Here is a 22,023-nt window from a genome sequence, read left to right on the forward strand (position 1 = left end):
CTGAAATAAGGGATATTCTATGCTCAGATCCTTCATGATCTGGCATTTTCATCTACCAAAGAGGTGGAGAAACCAAACTGAGGGAAAGCACTTCCACATGTGGACCTTTTCTGTGCAAGTACATTCAAATATAAAACAGAAGCTAAAAAATAAAAAATAAAAAAAAAATAAAAATAAAACAGAAGCTAGTGGGGCTGGGCTTCAAATTTAACCCTCCTTAAGCTTCATTGCTTGAAGAAATCTGGTCTCTTTTAGTCATCTTTTTATAATATTACTTCATTTCCCTAGGTATCATGAGAATTCTTTGGACACGTACTGGGTCCAGAGGAAAATGCAAAAGCAAAGAACTATATGCACCAAAGGTCCTGGATTCTAAGTTCTGGTTCTTCCACTTACTGAAGATGTAAACAAATCACCTATACTCAGTTTTCATGATACTCATTCATCTTATAAATTCAAAGTATGTAAGAGAAGTACTTTGAAAAGTTAAAGTAACTTACAAAAGGACAGTATTAACGATATACAACTATAAAGTTACATGGAGGTATCTTTGTTGAATAAGATTGTATTTTATGGTGTGTAATTGAAGTATTATTGTGAGCATGAATTGAACTGATTGGTAATAAAATGGCAATTTGTGAAGAAATCAGCCAGAATAAGGCTTTCTTCTTTAACTGGCATTCCTTCATTTCTTTTAAAGTCTTCCATTTAACTTTCTCTAACTTCTCATATTTTAATCTCTAACTCTCTAATTTAAAATATTATTTTCAAAATGGCAAATGTTTAAAAATTGTGAGTTAATTTTTAATTGATTGTATCTAGGCCAGAAATGAACTAACTGGATCTTAGATTTAAACCAACCAATCAGAGCTACACATTTTCAATATTGGATCTATTTTAGAACATTGAAAGGAAACTGCCAAGTTTCCAAATGTTGACAGTTTATTGCTTTAGTTTCAATAAACTATTTTTGCCTTACAGACAGAAATAATTTATAACTGGAGAGGATCTTCTGGATTACCTAAATAATCCATTTTGTAGATGAGAAAACTAAGGATCCCTTTTCCATATTATTCTATTTTATAGTTGTTTACTATTGTAAGCCATCTCCGGTCCTTTTGAAAGTAGGTGAGCAAAACTCCTAAATAAACAAAAATTTACAAAGAACTAAACCCCCCGATTAAGTAATTTGTCTGCCCATGGCTGGGAAGAATTCTGACTCACCAACCAGTTTTCTTTTCATTATACCATGTCACTTCAAACTGAGAAAAATACTTTTTCCCTAGGGTTGAATAAAATCATTTAGGAGAAGCACACTTAAATCAACATGAGGGATTTGAACAAAATTCTCACATGGCCTTTTGGAAAAAAGTTGGAAATATTCAGGTAATCTGAAAATTATTTACTTTTACACTCTGTAAAATTCTGCTTTTATAATAGTTACTGCAAAATGCAAACACTGTGAAACTACTTTAGAAAACAAGGCAAGTTGCATGAATTCCAAAGAGCGTGACTATTACTAAGGTGGAAGAGTTAGGATGGAGGTTCTAAACATGCTGCCTGTTCCCAAAGATTATTGGGATTGGGTGAAAAACGTGTGATCAGACCCTGGGTAACCCTGCCAAGACCCCAGGAAGGTAAATGATATATCTGGAGAACATAATATAATCTTTCCCTGTGACTTTTATAGACGCAAAGATTGTAGATGGTGGCAGAAGGCTGGTAGTACGAGGGCATCCTCATGACACCACATACCTGAATTTTGTGCAGGACATGGTTGGCAAGGTTCCCCAAAAGCATACTCAGTGCTGGCACAACAGCATTCAGATTTAGTAACGGCACCAAACAACGGTTTGACACACTGGCCTCTCTTATATCCACCATAGCATGTGCTCCGCATGTGTGTGTCTAAACAGAAAGAAGCAACTGTCATCACACTATCACTTCAAACAGATGAGAACTCTCCAGGTCAAAGGTGAAGCTGGCTTTATTTAGCCATCGTCCCTGTTCTAACTCACAGAAAATGCCTCTGGTCTTAGGTTTCAAAAGAAAAAGACAAAATAAAACACACTACATTCAGCTTCCAAGAACTGGAAACCAATTGCCAGACTCTCAGTTTTCTAGGGACTACCAATGGTTTACTCAACTGTGAGATTCTATCCTGAGATTCTATCTTATTCATTTTGTCTTCCTCAAACTTCTGCAGACAAGGGCAATACAAGTTAAATGAATGATGGATGACCAGTAACCCTCATCCCATGATAAATAAGATCTTTCTTAGAAGTGTGGCCTATCTCAAAATAAACATGCAATTACTGAATGTTTGAATTAGATGTACTTTCAAAATGGAGGAAATTTAATCTATAAAAGTTTCATTATACAAGTTAATAGACATTGCTCTACTAAGTAGTGTCATCTTTACCACCAGAGAGGGAGTTTCCAGCCATGCCCAACCCACTCCCAATTCAAGTGTTTACTGACTGCCTTTTCTAAAAATAATTTGGATAAAATTAATATCTATTTCTCAATAAATTTCAAAATTCATGCAAAGACATAAAAATATTACATAAAGTTCTTGATTATCTGTATCCTCCTTTGCCTTCTAGATTTCCCTTCGGACATTCAATTTCCTATATGAAAATGTCCACTATGAGATAATGAGCATATACAGGCCAATTTCCATAACTATTATCAACAAAGGAGAGTTGGTGAAAATTAAGTACATCTATATGATTAGAAAAGAAAAAGGGGAAAGAGAGGTGGGGATTCCCTTGGTTTTCATTTATCTCAGCTCATCTTTCTACCTCTTAGATTAATATTAAATTTATGCAAGAAGAAAACTGATACTGTTGGTTTGTTCCCCCACAAATATTAATTCTGTCCTATCCGTTACAGTAGAGTGCATTTGTTATTGGCGGGATTTAGTGGTCGACAGAGTGTGGATCTCTACCACGTGTCTTATCTAGTCATAGCTTTATCTTACCAACACACACACGACCATCGAGACCCACAGCCAGTCCAGGAAAGCATTCACATCTGTAGGAGCCATCAGTGTTGACACAGCGTCCATTCATGCAGATCCCAGGTGTTTCACACTCATTAATATCTGTGGTGGGGAAAAGCACGTATTAAAAATAGTGATGTTTATATGAGACCATCACATGTTTATAATTCTTTTACAACACTTGAAAATGGGGAAGATGGAAAGTAATATGCAGCATCAACAATCAAAGCTCAATGAGACACATTTCATTGTCCTTTGAGAAAATAGTAACAAAAATTGACAAACTACACTGAGCATTTTTTTTTTTTACCACAGAGAAAGCTATTTCAATAATATCCTCCTGAGATCTTTTTATCCAAAATAAGAATCAAGAAGGCAAAAACAGAATTGGAAGAAGAAAAGTGACAGCTAACAGACAAAGGGTCTTATGGAACATTTCACACGGCAATTCTTCCAGGACTGTGAGAAATCTAGCTTGATAATAGACTGCAACTTTGACCTGGGCAGGAAGCTTCTCCATTTGGCATCCAATACTCAGACTGGGGTCCATTCCAATATCACTCATGCCTAAACTCTCTGAGATGACTAGTGTGGCATTAAGAGATATAGAACTAAAACCCTGATGGAACATTATAGAAAAGAAATGGAAAATGAATATAGAATATTTTGATGACCACTTCTGGCCAACAACAGCACTGTAAGCAACTGGAACCCAGCAAAGAAAAATCTTTCCTAAGTATTACAGATACATTACAGTATTGTATGTATATGCTTAGGGAGGTCTGGTAAAAGACTTTATTGGGCATATGCTAATAATAGCAAATATTTTCCCCCTTCAATATGAGAAAGTAGAAATGGTACCAAAATTGTGTTTTGGAAAACATTTAACACTTAGAAGCAAGTCACTTTCTAACAACTCTTTTTATAATATATACCTAGTGTATTCAACTATTTCTTTTTTTTCTGACCTTAAAAAGGCAAATGAAAACTGAAACACCTCTACATTTTACTTAGCATGTGTTATCTGGCACAAGATATGCTTGGATGGTCCAAGATTCTGTGTACAGATTGTATTTTAAAGCACCAGTTATATTTAAATACATGAACTCAAACTGGTTCAGTTATTCAGGTCACCTTTTTGTTCAAGTTGAGATATACAGTAATACAGTGACAACTATAGCCTGAAAAGTGACACAAAGGCTTTTTAATGGGGACAGAGTTGTAACATAGATCTAAAGGACATGACTCAATTTGAGTGGCCCCAATATTCAGAGAGTGATCAGGGAGGCCATGCTGTTTATCAGATTAGTCAACCATAGAGATTAAATTAGCATTGTTTATTTTAGCTTTGAACAGTCACATCTTTGTGGTCTCAGAACTAAATACTCAGTACTAAAAGAAAATCTTATCCAATGATGTCAAGAGAAAAGTTACAGAAAAGGAAAAATTTGGCATACAAGAAATTTCTTTCTTTTCTCTTTAGTCTGAAGTCTATTTTCATGGGTTGCAAACAGTTGGAAAACCTAGTTTAATCTATGAGGTCATAAGGTCTTCTGAAATAATTACATCAGCATTATCTGTTGGTCATACTTAATGCTGAGAGGCAGTGGCCTGGGTCACCAGCAGCCTACAGGCACCAAAGTCAATCTCAGTATGCCCTGTGGATAGGCAAGAGTGTGTGTTCCTGCAAAAGGTCTGCTCACAAAGGGGCTTTCACATTTCCTTCTGCTATTTTATTTGGAAGCCTAATTCCAAGTATTCCAGCAATCATTTCCTTCCCCTTTCTTTTTCACTTGTATAGCACTCAACCTGCACAATTTGGAACTTAGTTGTATTCTGTTTTACATTGTAGAATATTTCCACGTGTTAATCTTGTCTTCCAAACAATAAGTTCCTCCTCGCACAGGGCTCAGTAATATAGAAACTTATTTCTTATTTCAAATTTTAAAAACTCAAAATGTTTTCTCTTACTAAGAGGACAGAGTTGCACGATATTAAGAGACACTGATGTGAAGGTCATGGAGGATACAGGTAAACAACCAAAGGATAGAAGTTCTTTTAAGCCTAGAAAAAAATGCACATCTTGCCAACAACTTCATACAAGGCTTTCTTCCATAGAAGAAAGAAGAAGAAGCCTCATCTATTGGTGAACACCTTTACCAAAACTGTCTACCAGGGGAACCTGGAGAAAAGGCATCATAGGACTTTACTCTGTTTTCTCAGTACCAAACAGCTTGACACTCTGCACTTCTCCATCTGAAACTATGAGCAGAAGGCTTTGAGTGCAGTATTTTACAAGATTTCCTGGGCCTGTTTGGATACAAGATTCCTTGAGAAGTATGGTTTCAACTTAGAATTTGGACCCAAGGGCAATAATCACTCATCCCTGACTACATAAGGCAAGACATACTAAGTGCAAATTTATCTCGATGACTCTTTTTAGAACCCCAGTTTTCAACAGCACAAGTAAAAATCCTCATTTTTGTTTCCATACCTGAAGTAATGAGATTATTTCAAAAGCTACCAAGCTAAACAATGGTTCTTAGTTTAATCTCTTCTGCTTAATTCTATTTCCCTTTTTTTAAAAAAGATTGTATTTATTTATTCATGAGAGACACAGAGAGAGAGAGAGGCACAGACAGAGGCAGAGGGAGAAGCAGGCTCCATGCAGGGAGCCTGACGTGGGACTCAATCCCGGGTCTCCAGGATCACACCCTGGGCTGAAGGCGGCGCTAAACCGCTGAGCCACCTGGGCTGCCCAATTCTATTTCCCTTTATGCTTATGTGACTTAAGAATGCCTAAATAAATCATCCACAAGAAACTTTGTTTCTTAAGATATCTGGAGGAAATTACAGAGAAGAGATTGCTGCAGTAAGAATCTACAATAGTTTGTCCAGGTAAAGATGCAAGAGGTAGCAAATGACAGCCATCATAAAACCTAACTTCCGTGATTCCCCAATGCAAGGAAAAGGAAGAATCCAGCTTCTTTGAAAAGATGCTCACATCTATCAGTGGACCAACTTCAGCCTCTCATTCCTTTGCTATGTACCCTTTCATTCTCCTTTAGGAGACCCCTAACACCCTTTCTGCAATAAGAGCAGCCTCTTTAGCATAAACCATACCTCTCTGGATGGCTGTCCTTAAGAAGGAGGTCCAGACAGATTTTCTAAACCAAATTAGGAGCACTTTAACTGGGGAGACTCAGTGAGGCAAAGCACCTCTAAGCGATACAGAAGGGAGAAAAAACAAGAGGAGAATACAACTTAGAGTTTTACAGCACAAACCTTTGCAATAACGCCCGTCTGATGCCAGCTGAAATCCAGGTTTGCAAATACATTTAAAACTGCCATCTTCATTGATACACATTCCATTGAGGCACATGTTCCTTATGCTGCATTCATCCATATCTGAAAAATATAAAAAGATACATTTCCTTATGCCCAGAAGAGCAAGCTTACAAAAGAAGACAACCTGAATGAACATAGTTCTTTTTCTTCACTTTTCTTCCATTTTCTTGTAATTATATAGTCTAAGGCTAATTTTCTTCCAAATTATAGCATACAGAAGAAGAAGGGCCATATAAAATGTGTGTTCTTATGTTCTCAATTTTTGACGTGTGCATGCAAACTACAGAGCTAAATTTATTTTATGTGTATATATATACACACATATATACACATGTGTATAGACATGAAATCCATATATAATCGTTTATATAAAACCTCATGTGTATGGAAGCTACCAGGACTTTTTCTTTAAAGACAGTAGTTTGCAAACTGAAAAGTGTGTTAACTGTCTGACAGTTCTATTTACTTCACTGATATTACCCCTAATACACTGAAAAATAAAAACAAAAATCAAAACCAAGAATGATGGAACTTAAAACAGACTTAGACCACCTTCTGATTCTTTATAAAGTAGAAACCAGAGAACAGCTTCAAGTTTGAAGTTTTAAATAGGGGTAGGAAAAAATGTATTTTTAAAATGCAACACTCTATGGAGTATAGCCACGTTAGCTAACCTTTAGAACTCCTTGATCATAGGTTTATTTCTTTAAATTCATCAATACCTTATTTTATTTAATACTACAGTTGTCTTGGGAGGCACTTGCTTTTCTAGACACAGTGTGTTTTCACTTACAGGCTTTAGTCAAACCAATGTAATTTATGATTTTTTCTTTTTTTTAAACAGGATTCTATCCCAACCGAGAATTCTGGCATTAAGTCTTTGAATTGAATCACTAAGATAATATTCTGCCAAAAATGTTTCTAAGAACAATTTTGAAATTCTTTTAATGTATGAATAGATTCTTGGGATCTTTCCCAAAGACGTTGGGAAAGACGATAAGAAGCATTCTTCATTTTTTGCTAAAGGTCTAAGAAGTGGAAACTCATCAATAATGGTCATATTTTCAATTCAGGAAAAAATTGCAGGGGAAAAAGACAAAACGTTTGAAACAGCCCAATTCAAAATGAGGTGATTAATTTGAGAGGCAAGATAGCTAGTTCTCAATAGTCAATGTTTCAAAAATTTTTACAGTTCCAGATACTCTGTAGTTTTTTCTTACTAGATACTTTATTTTATTGTATTTTATTAAAGATTATTTATTTATTTATTTATTTATTTATGAGAGAGGCAGAGGAATAGGCAGAGAGAGAAGCAGGCTTCCTGCTGGGAACCCGATACGGGACTCGATCCCAGAACCCTGGGATCAGGCCCTGATCCGAAGGCAGACATTCAACCATTGGGCCACCCAGGTGTCCCACTAGACAGACATTTTAAACAGGAGAATTATAAATGTAAAAAAACTATATGGCTTTTGCCACCTATGCTTCAATTAAGAATTAAAAAAACGAAATATAGGAGTTCAGGTGTGTTCTATTAAAAAAACAATGTACAAATTCTGATTGCCTAAAATTAGGAAGTTATAATCTATGTTACAGAATTTTCATCATCACCAGGTATCTTTAAAGGACAAGCTCTCTTCATATATTTGAAATGTTATGTGAATCACAGAAATGTAATTAAAGGTATGAATATTATTGACAAGTATGTTTGCCTCACCCATAATAACAATATATGAAATATATTTGCTACTTTGACTTTTCACTCAATGTTTGGCTTGGTCTTGTTAAAGATTTCTGAAACTGAAACCGGGATGGGAGAAGGGGATTAGTATTATTCTGCTACTCTGACTGCCATACTGTTATCATTTACCTTCACAGTTCTTCCCATCTCGTGTCACATGAAAGCCTGCATTACACACACAGTGGAAACTGCCATCTGTGTTAATGCAACGCCCATTATTGCAGATACGGCCATTCTGTAAACATTCGTCGATGTCTAAAATTAAAGGTAAAACAGAAGATATGTCTTCAGTTGGCAGATTGACAATTATTTTATATCTCCCTCTCTCCCGCCCTCCATCTCCAAACCCATGATGGTAGTTTCGGGGTTTAATTACTAAATGATATTCTTTGACGTAAACTTGATATCCAATAATGTGAGATTTTAGATGACTAATTAGTTTCCAAGACCTATCACAGAAAAAGAATGCCAATATAAGAGCATTTGATCTAACTCTAATTTCTAACAAGATCCTTGAAATCTCAATTGTATACACAAAATAGATTCTTCTTCATTTTCCTAGCTAATTTAATGAGCCAGTATATATCATTATTTATATTAAACTTTGGCTGGCATCTTTCAACAACACATGCTCAAAAAGGCAGATCTCACAGCTACATCAGAACAGTAAAACAAAAATCCTATAAAAAATTTTAATGCCATCTGAAAACCAGCAACTGCATGAAATGTTTACCTTCCTTATGGCAATTCTGGTCCAAGTATAGTTTTATTGTTTGTATATTCTTAGTTTCTTTGACAACTTCATAAGCATTCTATCTACCAAATAAAATATGGGGGCATTTCCCCTTCTTTTCTGTTCTGTCTAATACTATGCCAAAGTAAACAACAGAGGTTGACGTGGAAGTGTTAAAAAGGACAATAACTCAAATAACGTCTATCAGATCTCTCATTTAAAGATCAATGATGAACTCAAATTGGACAACATGGTACCCTGGATTATCTGTTCCCCTCAGTTTCTAGGCCAGATACCTGGATGAACACCAAAGAGGATGAATACACGCTGCTTTGTCTACATAGCGCACAACCTTTGCCAGGGCTCATTCCCCAGAAGACGGAGACCTGGGTACTGTGTCGTAGTACATGGGAGCAGAGCTGAGGCCACATGTGCCTGAGTATAAGCACCCTAAACATCCTCTGGACGACAAGAATGTGCATTCACGGCACATTGGTTACTCTGTCTACCCTGCGTCTGCACGGTGTCTGGAGGTTGACCCTCAGACGCACTTTCTTTCTGGGCAGATCCAGCAGTGGTTTCCACACGAGTCATTGGACTAGCTGAGGCAGTCTGGGCTTTTCTTCTGTCTGATCTTTGTGCCAACAACCTACGCTCTTTTTCTCTCTCATTTATTTCTTAATCCTTGCAAAAATCTGACTTGCTCCACACTCCAAAAAATAGTAAAAGCCACATACTCTTGAGGAGAAAATTTTTTTTTTTTTTTTTTTTTTTTTAGGATTCTATAATCTTTTGAGGCCCCAGGATAAAACAAACAGTATAAAGAGTTCGGCATTTTCTCTCCTCACTAATTTCAGAGCACCATCAGTCTGCTCGCTGCCTTGCAAGATAAATTGAAAGCTTGCCATTCAAACTTTTTTTTGGTATATTTTTTATTGGTGTTCAATTTGCCAACATATAGTATAACACCCAATGCTCATCCCATCAAGTGCCCCCCTCTGTGCCCATCACCCAGTCACCCCCTCCCCCGGTCCACCTCCCTTCCACCACCCCTTGTTCATTTCCCAGAGTTAGGAGTCCCTCATGTTCTGTCTCCTTCACTGATATTTTCACTCATTTTCTCTCCTTTCCCCTTTATTCCCTTTCACTATTTTTTATATTCCCCAAATGAATGAGACCATATAATGTTTGTCCTTCTCCGACTGACTTATTTCACTCAGCATAATACCCTCCAGTTCCATCCACGTTGAAGCAAATGGTGGGTATTTGTCGTTTCTAATGGCTGAGTAATACAAACTTCCCTACTGTGTTTCTGTCTGTCTCTTCAGCTCCTTCTCTTCCCCTCAGCTAAGTACACCAACTTTCTGACTGTCTTGTGGCCACTTCCATTGACCCCAAGGCATGAATATGTCATCAACTTCTTATGTCTGAGATAAGCTTAGCACTAGCTCTTAAAGAAGACATTATCTGAAGCTTTTAGGTAATCCTAAACCTCCAATAAATTAAGTCTCAGAGCGATAACACCAGCAGGCATCTATACTGGCTGGCTCTCACTCCAGCTGAGTCCTCAAGAATCTCTTCTATTTGCTTACTTAATACTGCAGTCTTCTAGACACTGGTTTTGGTTTATTCTCCACTATTGAAAAATGCCTAGTACACCATACATGCTAATTGTTGTAAACAACAGTCATAACACTAATGATGTTCTAAACTCAGTTATACATTCAAACTACCTATATTTATATCTAGGGAGTAAGGCCATTACTAGAAATATTAGCAGGTTGACATTCTGTGCTCCAGTTTCTTCTGCTCAAAACTGCCATTTACAGGTGGTATACTAAAATATACAAATGGCAAGAAATCTCTAAGCCAGAACCACATTCTAAGACTCTGCAACCAGTCACTGTTAAAAATAAAGGCTCTATGTCTTTAACTCATATGAAGAGCTTTTGCTTAAAAAAAAAAAAAAACAAACAAAAACAAAACAAAAAACACTCCTGTTAACAGCTGACAATTTTTTTAAAGTGATACAAACCTTTTGACCTTTCCTGGAATTTAATTTTAACACAGAATTCTCACAGAACACGCTTTTATCTGGCTTTCCTGGATCAGTGAAATCCCTTATTCTGTGCCAAATCTATAGAGACATAGATATTTGAGTTCCCCAAGGGTTGAAAGTCCATCTTACTTATTTCTGTCCCAGAAACTTTAGTATATCAGTCATCTGATAAAAGGCATATAGGATGACATAATAATTAATAAACACAGAGGGAAAAATTTATCAGCAAACACTTATAGTAGTGTTTCTCAAACTTTAGCGTGCTTATGGATCACTGGGAGCATCTTATTAAAATACTGATTCTGATTTAGTAGGTCTGAGGTGGGGCCTAAGATTCTGCATTTCCAATCAGCTCTCAGGCGATGCTGCTGTGACCACTGTGGCTACTTCCTTTTCCTTTAGATCTTCCCATTAAGAAATTAATGAAATACAACTTCACCTAGAACTGTCCTCACTTTCTGCGTCAACAAAGGACAACCCCATTCCTTGGCTCTCAGTGATAAGGCAAAAAAAAATTTTTTCCATACACACACACACACACACACACACACACACACAGAAAATAAGATATTTCTCCAGGAACAGAAGTATCTTTTTTAAAATGATTTGAATGTTTGCTGGATTTTATGATGCTGTCCTTCAGAGTGACAATATCTGGAATTAAGTGCAGAAAACAACAAGGGCCTATGAGCCTCTTCAGCAAGGTTATTTAAACTCCATTAAATTCCCTTGAAGCAAACCTCCTACTTAGTGTATATGTCCCCTCACTTGGCATCTTCCACGTTAGGACCATACCTCGGCACTCTGTCCGGGTGAGTGTGCTTTGATAGCCAGGTCGGCACTGACAGGTGTACGAGCCCTGGTTATTAATACACTCTCCACCAGCACAAGGGTTCTTCTCACATTCATCAACATCTGCAAAATATGGTGCATTTTAGTAAGAAATTAGATGGCAATAACTCATAACTTTAAGAACATTTTATTGCTTTCCTTTACATGTTAGAACACTTTCCTTTTAAGAAATAAATAGCATAATGAAGAGGGTCTTTCTTCTTTTTGCCACAAGGTACTGTGTCACCAACCAATTGAAAACCAGTGGAGTAAAGTGTCTTATTTTCCTGTGTCATTTTTCAGAGAAAAATGCCAAACATGTAGCAACTCAACACTCCAAGCTAAGAAACATTTTCTCTTCCTTGAGTCTGGCCTAAGGGAATCAAACAGACTAACATTTCAGAAATGGCTTCTAGATAGAATTCTGAGTATCTCTTGGAGTTCTATGTTTCAATAAAAAGGAAGCCTAACTTTATCTAAGCATCCCCTGCTGAGTTCTGCTGAGAACATCAGAATAAGACATGAAACAGTTGTCATTTAATGACTTATTCTCACTTACCACAGAGTCCACCCCTCAACTCTCATCCCCAGACAGGCTCCCACTACTTTTACAGTTGTATAGAACTATTAGTCTATTTAACAGTGACCTGGTTTACATTCCCCTATTTGTAAAGATGGAAACTAAGGCTTCTGGAAGATAACCTACTTATCCATAGTCACATGCTTCTTGCTGCAGGTGCACTCTTCCACCGTGAGCTAGATGTCCCCTCTTCCACCAGCTCTGGATGACCTCTTTTAGCGTGTGCCAGAAGGGGCATTCATAACACCAGGAAACTACACAGCATGAGAAACTAAGAACTCCTGATTTCTGCCTGATTCATAGTTACATAATTGCTTTCTATAACTTAACTTATTTTTTTTAAAAGTTAGATGGCAACTGGGTGTTCTTTTCCAATTAACAGATGAATTATTCCTGTGTTACATTTCCTCCTTTTGCTAGCTTAAATGACTCATGTCAACAATTCAAAGTTTCACTCTTCAGTTTTTAATGACTAACTACAGACAATTGGTGAGTTATCCATTTGAATTAGTAAAATGTGCAAAAATTTGTAATTTGGAGACAGTTTTAAAGCTTTATTTTAATGGTCATTTTGAGAAGATGACTTAAGCTGAAGTGACCAGCAAGACTTGAATGTATTTACCATGAAAGCTAAAAGTCACTATAGTAGGCAGAATAATGCTTCTCCCCAAATATATTCATGTCCTAAATCCTAGAACCTCTAAATATGCTACATGGCAAGAGGGAATCAAGGCTGTTAATCAGTAGACCTTGACGGAGGGCAGGGGCGGGGTGGTGGTGGTAGTGTTTCCTGAGTTATGCAAATGGACCCTATGTAATTACAAAGGTCTTTACAAGTAGACGAGAGAATTGGAAGATAGAACCAAAGATTTAGAGAAAGATTTGAAAATGCTATGTTGCTAGCTTTGAAGATAGAGGAAAGGACCATCAGTCAAGGAACACTGGAAAAGCAAAGAAATGGATTCTCTCTGAGTGCTCTGGAAGGAACACAGGCTGCTGACACCTGAGTTTAGCCCAGTTAGACTTGTGTAGGTCTTCTAACCTACAGAACTACAGATTTGTGTTATTTTAGGCCACTAAGTTTGAGGTGATTTATTACAGCCACAACAGAAAACCCATATAGTCATGGGACAGAACTGCAATAGCTTCTCATGCCAACCTAACCCTAGGCATCACATACCAATGCACTCCCCACGAAGGTCCAGCTGGAATCCTTTGTTGCATTCACACCGATAGCTCCCAGGAGTTGGAATGCAGCGTCCATTTTGACAGAGATATCGAAACAGCTGGCAGTAATCAGTGACATTGACTGGCAGCACCCCTAAGGGAATAACATTAAACCCCATTAAAATCATTTATAACTAGGGTATCTTTCATCACTTCTTAACCCATTCACAATGGTCAAGATGCTAAATCATAAAGGAAGGAAGACGCTCTTTGGGTAAAGGTCACCTGGGACCAATAAAGTATAATTTCATGCCCACTTACAGAGATCGCAATCAGCCAGGTCCTGTAGCCTCACTGTAGCCTGCCTCTCCCTACCTCTTTTCTGCCTTGCTCTCAAGTCTCCAGTTTGGGTAACTGACAAAGGCAATGAGTTCTGGTAATTACTTACAAAACTACTTTGCATTATACAAAACTCAAAGTATAATTTTATACCTCCTCTATGACTTCATCCTGTGAATCAGATTTAAATCTCTCCCTCTCCCACAGTTGTTGAATAACAAAAGGACATTAATCTGGAGAATATGAAACCTCCTATTTTTCTCCTAAGGAAGGGGCCAATTGAGAAACTTAGATACCACACTACGTATACCAGTTAATCTAAGAATTGATACACTAATTTAATGACTAAAGCAGCATAAACAACAACAAAAAAAGTTAAGCCAATTAATGTAAAACAAAACAAAACCAGATGACTTTTCAGTCCTTACTTGGTGGTTCCCGAGACGGGTATGGATATTCCACTGGTGGTCGAGGGACTGGAACTGGAGGTCCAGGAGGAAAGCCAGGAGAAACAGGGTGAACTGGAGGAATGGGGCCAAGGGGTGGGGGAGGATATCCTGGTCTCTCAGGAATTACCAAGGGGACAGAGCACAGCTTGTTGAAATCCTCTGGAAAAACACAACACAACAGAACACAAAAGCTGAGTTGTAGCGTAACTCATACTCTGTGCAAGTCATCCTTACATTTCAAAGAAACTTTGAATAAGATCAGTCATAGAACCACATAGATCAATTGGAGAACGGGGGAAAAAGCCAATTGACATCATTCCCATACTAACAGCTACAGTAGCAACCATACTGGAACAGTAATTCAAAACCAAAACCAAACTCCCCAGAGTATGTACCACATACCTCTCCCAAAATTTAGGAAGTCTTTACCTAAGTCACGATTTATCTCAAGAAAGAATCAAATGCCACTTTTTTAACTCAGTCCCATTTGTGGATCCCACAACTCTCTAAAGAGGACATTAAAAAACTGGATTTTACTGTATGTGCAACGGAAAACCATTGGATTGTCTTCAGCAGACTAATGTGGGATGTAATCAACTGAACATTTTCAAAAGATCAGTCTTGCTGACACATGGAGAATGTGCTGAAAGGAGGCAAGGCTGTTACAGAAAGCCAAGGGCAAGAAAACATTGGCTGGACAAGGGAGACAGCCATGTAACTGGGTGGAAGTGGACAAATTTGAAGCATATTTTAGAGATAAGTAGGTAGTGCTTCAAGAAGGAGTAAATGTCAGAGCGGAGGGAACAGGAAATCAAGAATGATAGTCTTCTGGTTTACCAACCGGGTAGATGTTGGGGACATTTGCCAAATGGGAAAAATTGCAATGGGAGCAGGTTTGATGGGCAGAAGCCAAGTTCCACTTTGAATATATGAATCTTGCGATAGCAGATATCCAAGTAGATTTGTCACATAGCAGCTACGTAAGAGTTTGAAGCCTAGATGAGAAGTGGGGGCTGTATATAAGTTTCAGAATTATCAGTAGATAGGTGGTATTTAAAGCCATGAGGATGAATGAGCTCACCTAGGAAAAGTGTGGAAAGTGAAGAGGAGAGTGTACAGAGACAGAGCCCTGAGGAATACCTATTTGTACAAGACAATAAAGTGTTGGAGAAGCAGCACCCCGTGGAATACTAGGGGGTGGTGCGTCTGTTGTTAATGCTGCATAATGATTCCCTGAACTAGCACACGAGTTAATCAAGGATTCCCTCTGACTGCACATACAGGCTGATTTTTTCAGGCCAGGTCTTTACTAGTATAAATTATCTTTAGATTTGTGACACCCTTTTTTCTGAGCTTCCAAAAAGGTGTTTTAAGACAGTATCCAGATTTCCAGGGATGTATTTACTTAACCATTTGTACATTTTCATGTTTCCTACAAATAGCCACATCTTGTTAGTTTCCTTCTGTACGTAATCATGTGATCTTTAAAAATTTCTTTTTCTCCTTCTTGCCAGAGTATTGATAATTTTATTATCACTGCCACACAGGGATTCTCCCACAGATCATTTCTATACTAGTTTTATCCATTAACAGAAATTAGGCTAATATTACACTTTTACTTGTGCACTAAATCTGACTTATTCTAAAGTACTGTAATATGTTTTATGCAAATACATTTATATTCAACGTCATGGGGAAAATCTGCCAATTTACACAGGTAGCTAAATATACCTGGCTATCATGTACCTTGTGGTTTCATATGGGTCCATTACTAAAACTTCTTCAATTAAATTTGGCATTTCCAACTTAGGTTAACATTATGTATTCAGAGAATTCTATTCTATTCTAATAATATTTTAATTATTATTTATCTGTAATTTTAACCCACACGGATTCTGCAGCACTTGACTGCATCTGGAAAGGATTTATATATTGTTTATGCTTTCCTGAACCAGGATGCTACAATCCCACTTACCAAACCATAATGATCCTTCTTACAGAATTATCACCTGGATGTGCCATATCTATCATTTCCTGGCTACTTACTTTCCACCAAATTTCTACCACTAAGACTGTGCACAGTCTTTGAAGTCAACGATCATGTCTAACTTATGACTAATTCCCACTCTGAGCCTTGCCCTGTGGATTGCACAGAAGAGGAATTCATTAACTATGTGTTGGATTTAACTGGATAGCAATTATATTAAGGGACTCATTTTGCTTCCAAGCACCAATTCAACCTTTCTTTTTCTTTAGTCTTTTAGGATTTTCATGAAAGAAGTTGAATAGCTTATCAGGATTTCTGCTAATTAGGTGGGTATATGACTTCAAGCATGCTATTAAATTCATCTTAACCTCTATAGGAAAGTATATCGGAGTGGCTCCTATTCTCTCTTCTACTCTCTTAAGCTTCATAACTTTCCCATGAGCTCCTTTACATTCAGGATCAGCGAACCGGGGCTAGTTTTGTTCAACTGATATCCATCTTTCCTAACTCCATTTAACCTAGAAACGATACTGATTTTTTTTTTTTTTACATTGTGAAAAGCTGACTAGCCTAAAATAATCCTTCATATATATGTTATATATATATGTATTTTATATCTATATAAAATCCTTCTCCATAAGTTAAAAACCTAGAGCTCTACAGCACTGCTACCAGAACATCTGAGCAAGCAAACGTACCAACTTGCAAATTAGCTTTTCTCTGTCAATCTGCTTTGCCCTGGGCCTATTTTAGATTGGAGGTATCTCAGTGGTACACATGAGAGAGCAGCTAGCTCCCTGCAAAGTTACACAGGGGAACAGGGCCTTCTGCACCATGCATCCCAAAGCAGGTCTTTGGGCACCTCAACCTGCTGTCCCTCTGTCCTCTATTCAAGGCCTCAGCACAGAAAGGAATCTGCATCAATGCTGCTGATTCCTAAATTAATATATGTATTTATTTTTTATTGTTTAAAGATTTATTTATTTATTCATGAAAGACACAGGCTGAGAGAGAGACAGAGACATAGGCAGAGGGAGAAGCAGGCTCCTTGCAGGGAGCCTGATGCAGGACTCGATCCTGGATCCCAAGATCATGACTTGAGCTGAAGGCAGATGCCCAACCACTGAGCCACCCAGGCATCCCAATATATGTATTTAAAAAGCCATTTTCCTGGTACTCAAGCCATGTGTCTTAATAGAATGTCACGTACTTCTAAACAGGACCTACTAAATGGTCCCCCCAGTGCACTAAGGGTGGTGGGTTATATTTTTAGGTCATAGACAGTAAGCAACTCAGACAAAATATATGACTTGTTATATGTTAAAATGTACTGAAAGATTTTTATTGCTTCTTTAATCCACACATATAATTCTCAGCAATAAAAGAAATTTTATAGTAACATCTGTGAGCAGGTGTAGAACCCAGGATAATGGTAAATTCACATTCTGTGAATAACATTCTGCAGCATTCCATTAACTCTTGTGTTTATCCTTCTTCACCTTGATTTGCTCTGCTACAGTTTTCTGAGTCAAACACACTGTTCAGGAATCTGATTAAGAAGGAGTTTTCACTTAGAACTAGTGGGAAAGATATCACTTAATAAATTGTTCACTCTACCTGAATGCCCCCTATGAGCCAGATTTTGCTAACTATGGTGGAAGTGGTAAGAAAGCATAAGGAATATGGGACTATAAGAATGAATGACACCTCCTAATGAGATTTATCAAAGAGTAAAAAAGCAATACGTGAACACATATTGGCCCAGAGTGGGATTTGTGCCACAGCAGCAGTAAATGCCTGGTGCCCTGAGACAGAAGGCATCATTTCCAGCTGTGGTTCTCTTGGGACATTCATGAATTAGGTCCTATCGGGAATCATATTAGGGTCCTTACCAAACAAGATGGCATTTAACAAGCAAGGTGGCAGGGGTTAGGAAGTAAGGAGAAGTTTTAGGGAAAAAGAACATTTGAGTTTAGAGATCTCCAGACTGGCTTCAAGGAAAGCTTGATCATATAATTTAACTAGAAAAATAAAGCCACTATAAAGAAGAAGAATTAAAAGATGAACTGGGGTCGGATATGAGGATGCTAGATGCTCCGCCAAGTAGTAAAATTTTATTTTCAAGAAATGGAGTGACTTGGACCACTAGATCCTTCCTGAATTCATCCTGGGAAAATTTTTCTGGACATCTTTCCCTACCTTTCCCCCAGCCATAATTTTTTTAACTGAACTTCAGATAAATTATGCTTTGGGAAATATATATGGCAGCTGCAGATTTCATAAAGACAAGTTAGGAGGCCACTGCAATAGTCCAGATGAGAGAAAATGAGCTTTATGTGAAAGTAGAAGGAATATGACAGATGAGAGAAGTATTACAAAGAAAAAAAAAAGTTAACAAGAATTGGCACCAAGGAAGAGGAACGCGTCAAATGTTAGGGAAGGAGGAAACATGTATCCCGCATAACTCATGAAAAGGCTCTGAGAGACCTGAACTTTATTCAACAGAGCTCTTGAGGACTACGTGAAAGCCAAAAGAAATATGTAAGAAGAGAGACCAGTACTCCTGAAAAGGTTGCGAGTTAGTAGTAATAAGCAAGCTCAATAAGAAGCAGTACCAAAAAACAGTATTACTTGTATGAACCTCTGTATTTTCCCAAGCCAATTATCCAGGGCAAATTTTCCTGGGAGTTGTCTCTCTTTATTTTCAGGAATCTTTTTCACTTACCTGGATTTCCAGTAGATGTGCATCATGCATGTGGGCTTGTGGAGGTGGAAGTGGGACACTCTACAGATAACTGGAAGGGCTCTTACCTGTTGCTCTGATGGGACACATCTCAGGGGCAACGGTGACCCCTGGAGACCAGCATCGGCCAACATCACAGCAGCACTGCATTTTTGTTATGGACTGGGGCAGTTGGTTAGAACAGCGCCCATTTGCCAGAGCTGTGTAACAGTATCCGGGGCGAACATCTGAGAGAAAAAAGAAACACACCCACACACACATCACTGAGATGGAACTCGTGACAACACTCTTCTGCTCCAGCACCTTTATGCCTCACACTCAGGCTCTGGAGGGATGCATTGACACCCTTGCCCCCTGGAAGAGAAGCAGTATGTGCTGCTCAGGAACAATGCTTGGTCAGAACTCCCTTCGTCTCACACCTTTCGCCCCTGTGAGCTGGTGCACTTGGCCCAAGTCCCACATTCCATCCCCAAGGTGGGAACGAATGATTACAACCATATGTGCCAGAGGAAAAGAGAGACTAAGAAAATCACTGGCAGTGACAGTTAATTAGTTATAAAGACATGTCTCTATACTGAAGGGAGACTGTGTTGTCCTTGGTTTCAAACTACTTAATTCAAGCCATTTTAGGCAAATATTGATATAAATCTATTTTAAAACAACATTAAGTCTGCACTATAGTCTACATTTCTAAGAGATCTTTCTTACTTTTCAGACTGAAACTGTGAGTCAGACTTGTGAGTTTTTTTTTTTTTTTTTTTAAGGAGTAAGCCACTTTGCAGTCAGATCCAATGCTTGTTAATAGAGATTTCCTTTTGTCCTAGGGCCCTAACAGATTTTATAAGGCACTAATTATTTACAAGTTCAAAATGTTCATGATTCCAAGTTCTTAGTCCTATAAGATACAATAGTTCTTGAAGGCTTTTTTTTTTTTTTTTTTTTTGGCAGAAAGGTATCTTCTCAAAGCAACATGGGAAGACATATTTCTATATACCACTTTTATTGGGTTACATCATGTCTGTCATGACAACACTGACACACTGAAGTGCAAGTCTAGGCTATCAAAAAAGAGCCTGCGACATACTAGAAACCTAACTACTTCATAGGCCTTTGAGGAAGTGCCGTGAAACAGAGGAGGCAGGTAGCTAAGTACAGAACACCTTGATCCACCTGACATGTTGAGGATGTACTCTCTTTAAGGAAGGGGTATCATTGCATAGTCCATATGCAGTATAGTTAAAAAGTAAATTATACTTTAAGCATACTTGTTATTTGAAGAACTATAAGGTGGTAAGTTTTTTTTTATAAAATGAGGAATTTTTTTATAGCTAAAACTTCATCCCTATGTTTCCTGTAAGTCGAAATAGAAACTTCATGTTTGATCAGAGAACGCCAACCCTATGACTGTTTTCATCAACATCATTCTTAGGAACACTAAGCACTCAGATTTTGAAGGTTGCAATAAATTAATAAAAAGAATTTAATGAAAAGCAAGGCTAACTTACAAACTAATATCACATGAAGAAGGCTACACAAAACCTAAACAAACCATAAAATAAGATTACTGATCAGCTTTAAAGAATACAAGATTATTTCTGAAAAATACTTAAAACCACTAGCACGTATACATGTGCTTTCTGCGGCCCCATTCCTACATTTCTCATTAGACTAATAGTCTCAGCAGAGAGGCAGAACATTTCCTTCCAGCCTGGTCCAGGGTAAATGGCCCGAGAGAGGAGTGCAGACAAGATAGGCTCTCTGAAGCCACAAATGGCACCTTCCCTGTGAAGAAGAAAGAGCAATAGAACTTTCTACTTTCTAATTTTCATGGCTTTAAAGCCACTGATAATTTATCTATTCAGTGCTTAGTAGATGTTTGGGGGCAAGGAAACCAAAGGCTGTTAAGAATGGGAAGAAATATTCAAAACTGGCTTATATCCCAGTTTCAAATGAATTTGGTGGTCAAAACTTGGTATAAACACTTGACCAAAATTTGTATATACAATTTTCAGTGTGGGCTATCTTTCGGAGCAAAACTGAGACCTACAGCTGCCAACTGCAAACTCCTAATGGGCTAATGTCTATTATTTTGCACATTGACGATGATATTATTTTACTGCCCAGTTGGCTCACTTACATGTTAAATCGGTAGACTAGAAAACTCTTGATCAAAATGGTGAATGTTGGGGCTAAAAACATTACCAGCCATGGCTGGGCTACTGGCAGTCTCTGATGTACAAATAGCACCTCTACCAACAGTGAGCATTTTGCTAATTTCTCTTTGTGCAGGAGAGCTTTGGTTAAAAATACACACATTGACACAACTTATAATTTTGAAACAAACCTATTGGCTAATAAGTAAAGAAAGAGAAAATATGTGAAAGCCAGGAAGCATTTGGAGGAACTGCCCCCCAACCCCCACCCCGGGCACACCAGCCTGAAGTTTCCCATGCCATCAGGCAGCAGTGCCAAAGGAAGTGGGAAGGAAACTGTTGTGGTGCTGGATCACTTTGCAAAGAGGCTAAGGAGTGGCTGTGGGCAATCTGAAGACCTGTGGAAGCCGAGGGGGAAGAATGTTAGGATTTGGAGGAGGTAAGTGGAGGTAGGAGGAAGCATAGACACCTTCTTCTATTTTGAATCTGCTCTGACCAAGGAATCTAGCAGAAAAGGAGTAGGATGCTTTCTTCCTTTTTTCCCTTTCTGGATCATTTGGCCTCCTTCCTTTCAGAATCCAGAAACCATACTATATCAAAAAATATATATTATGGATTAAACAGGTGTTTGCAGGTCATCCTAGCCTATCAGTAGGCCTCTCCTAACCAATCACTAGCATCGTTGTGTCCAACCAGGAGCTAAGAACCGTGAGGCCCAAACTAGGTACAGGATATCATCGGGATTGCTGGGAATTGATGAGACAGAGCACACTAATGTGAAAAGATCACCCTACACAAGATATTATAAACCTCCAAAAGAAGATCACAGAATAAAAACATAAAATAAACTTCAAGAGCTTACAGAACAAAGGAAATGCTGGGGACAGAG

The 22,023-nt window shown here is 38.0% G+C and overlaps 1 protein-coding gene across 3 annotated transcripts in view; it reads right to left on the minus strand.

Moving 5' to 3' along the window:
* The window catches only part of FBN1 (fibrillin 1), a 222,963-nt gene that overhangs the window by 87,167 nt on the left and 113,773 nt on the right, over window positions 1-22,023 (minus strand). For all 3 annotated transcript variants that reach the window (XM_072808371.1, XM_072808372.1, XM_072808373.1), the window contains exons 9-16: window positions 19,050-19,208; window positions 14,231-14,410; window positions 13,477-13,617; window positions 11,681-11,800; window positions 8,223-8,348; window positions 6,290-6,412; window positions 2,984-3,106; window positions 1,756-1,908 (exon numbers count right to left, since the gene is read on the minus strand). In XM_072808371.1, coding sequence (XP_072664472.1) covers window positions 1,756-1,908; window positions 2,984-3,106; window positions 6,290-6,412; window positions 8,223-8,348; window positions 11,681-11,800; window positions 13,477-13,617; window positions 14,231-14,410; window positions 19,050-19,208 — 1,125 coding nt within the window. The remainder of the gene's footprint in view (window positions 1-1,755; window positions 1,909-2,983; window positions 3,107-6,289; window positions 6,413-8,222; window positions 8,349-11,680; window positions 11,801-13,476; window positions 13,618-14,230; window positions 14,411-19,049; window positions 19,209-22,023) is intronic.

This window comes from Canis lupus, chromosome 32 (assembly GCF_048164855.1).
Source record: "Canis lupus baileyi chromosome 32, mCanLup2.hap1, whole genome shotgun sequence".
NCBI lineage: Eukaryota > Metazoa > Chordata > Mammalia > Carnivora > Canidae > Canis > Canis lupus.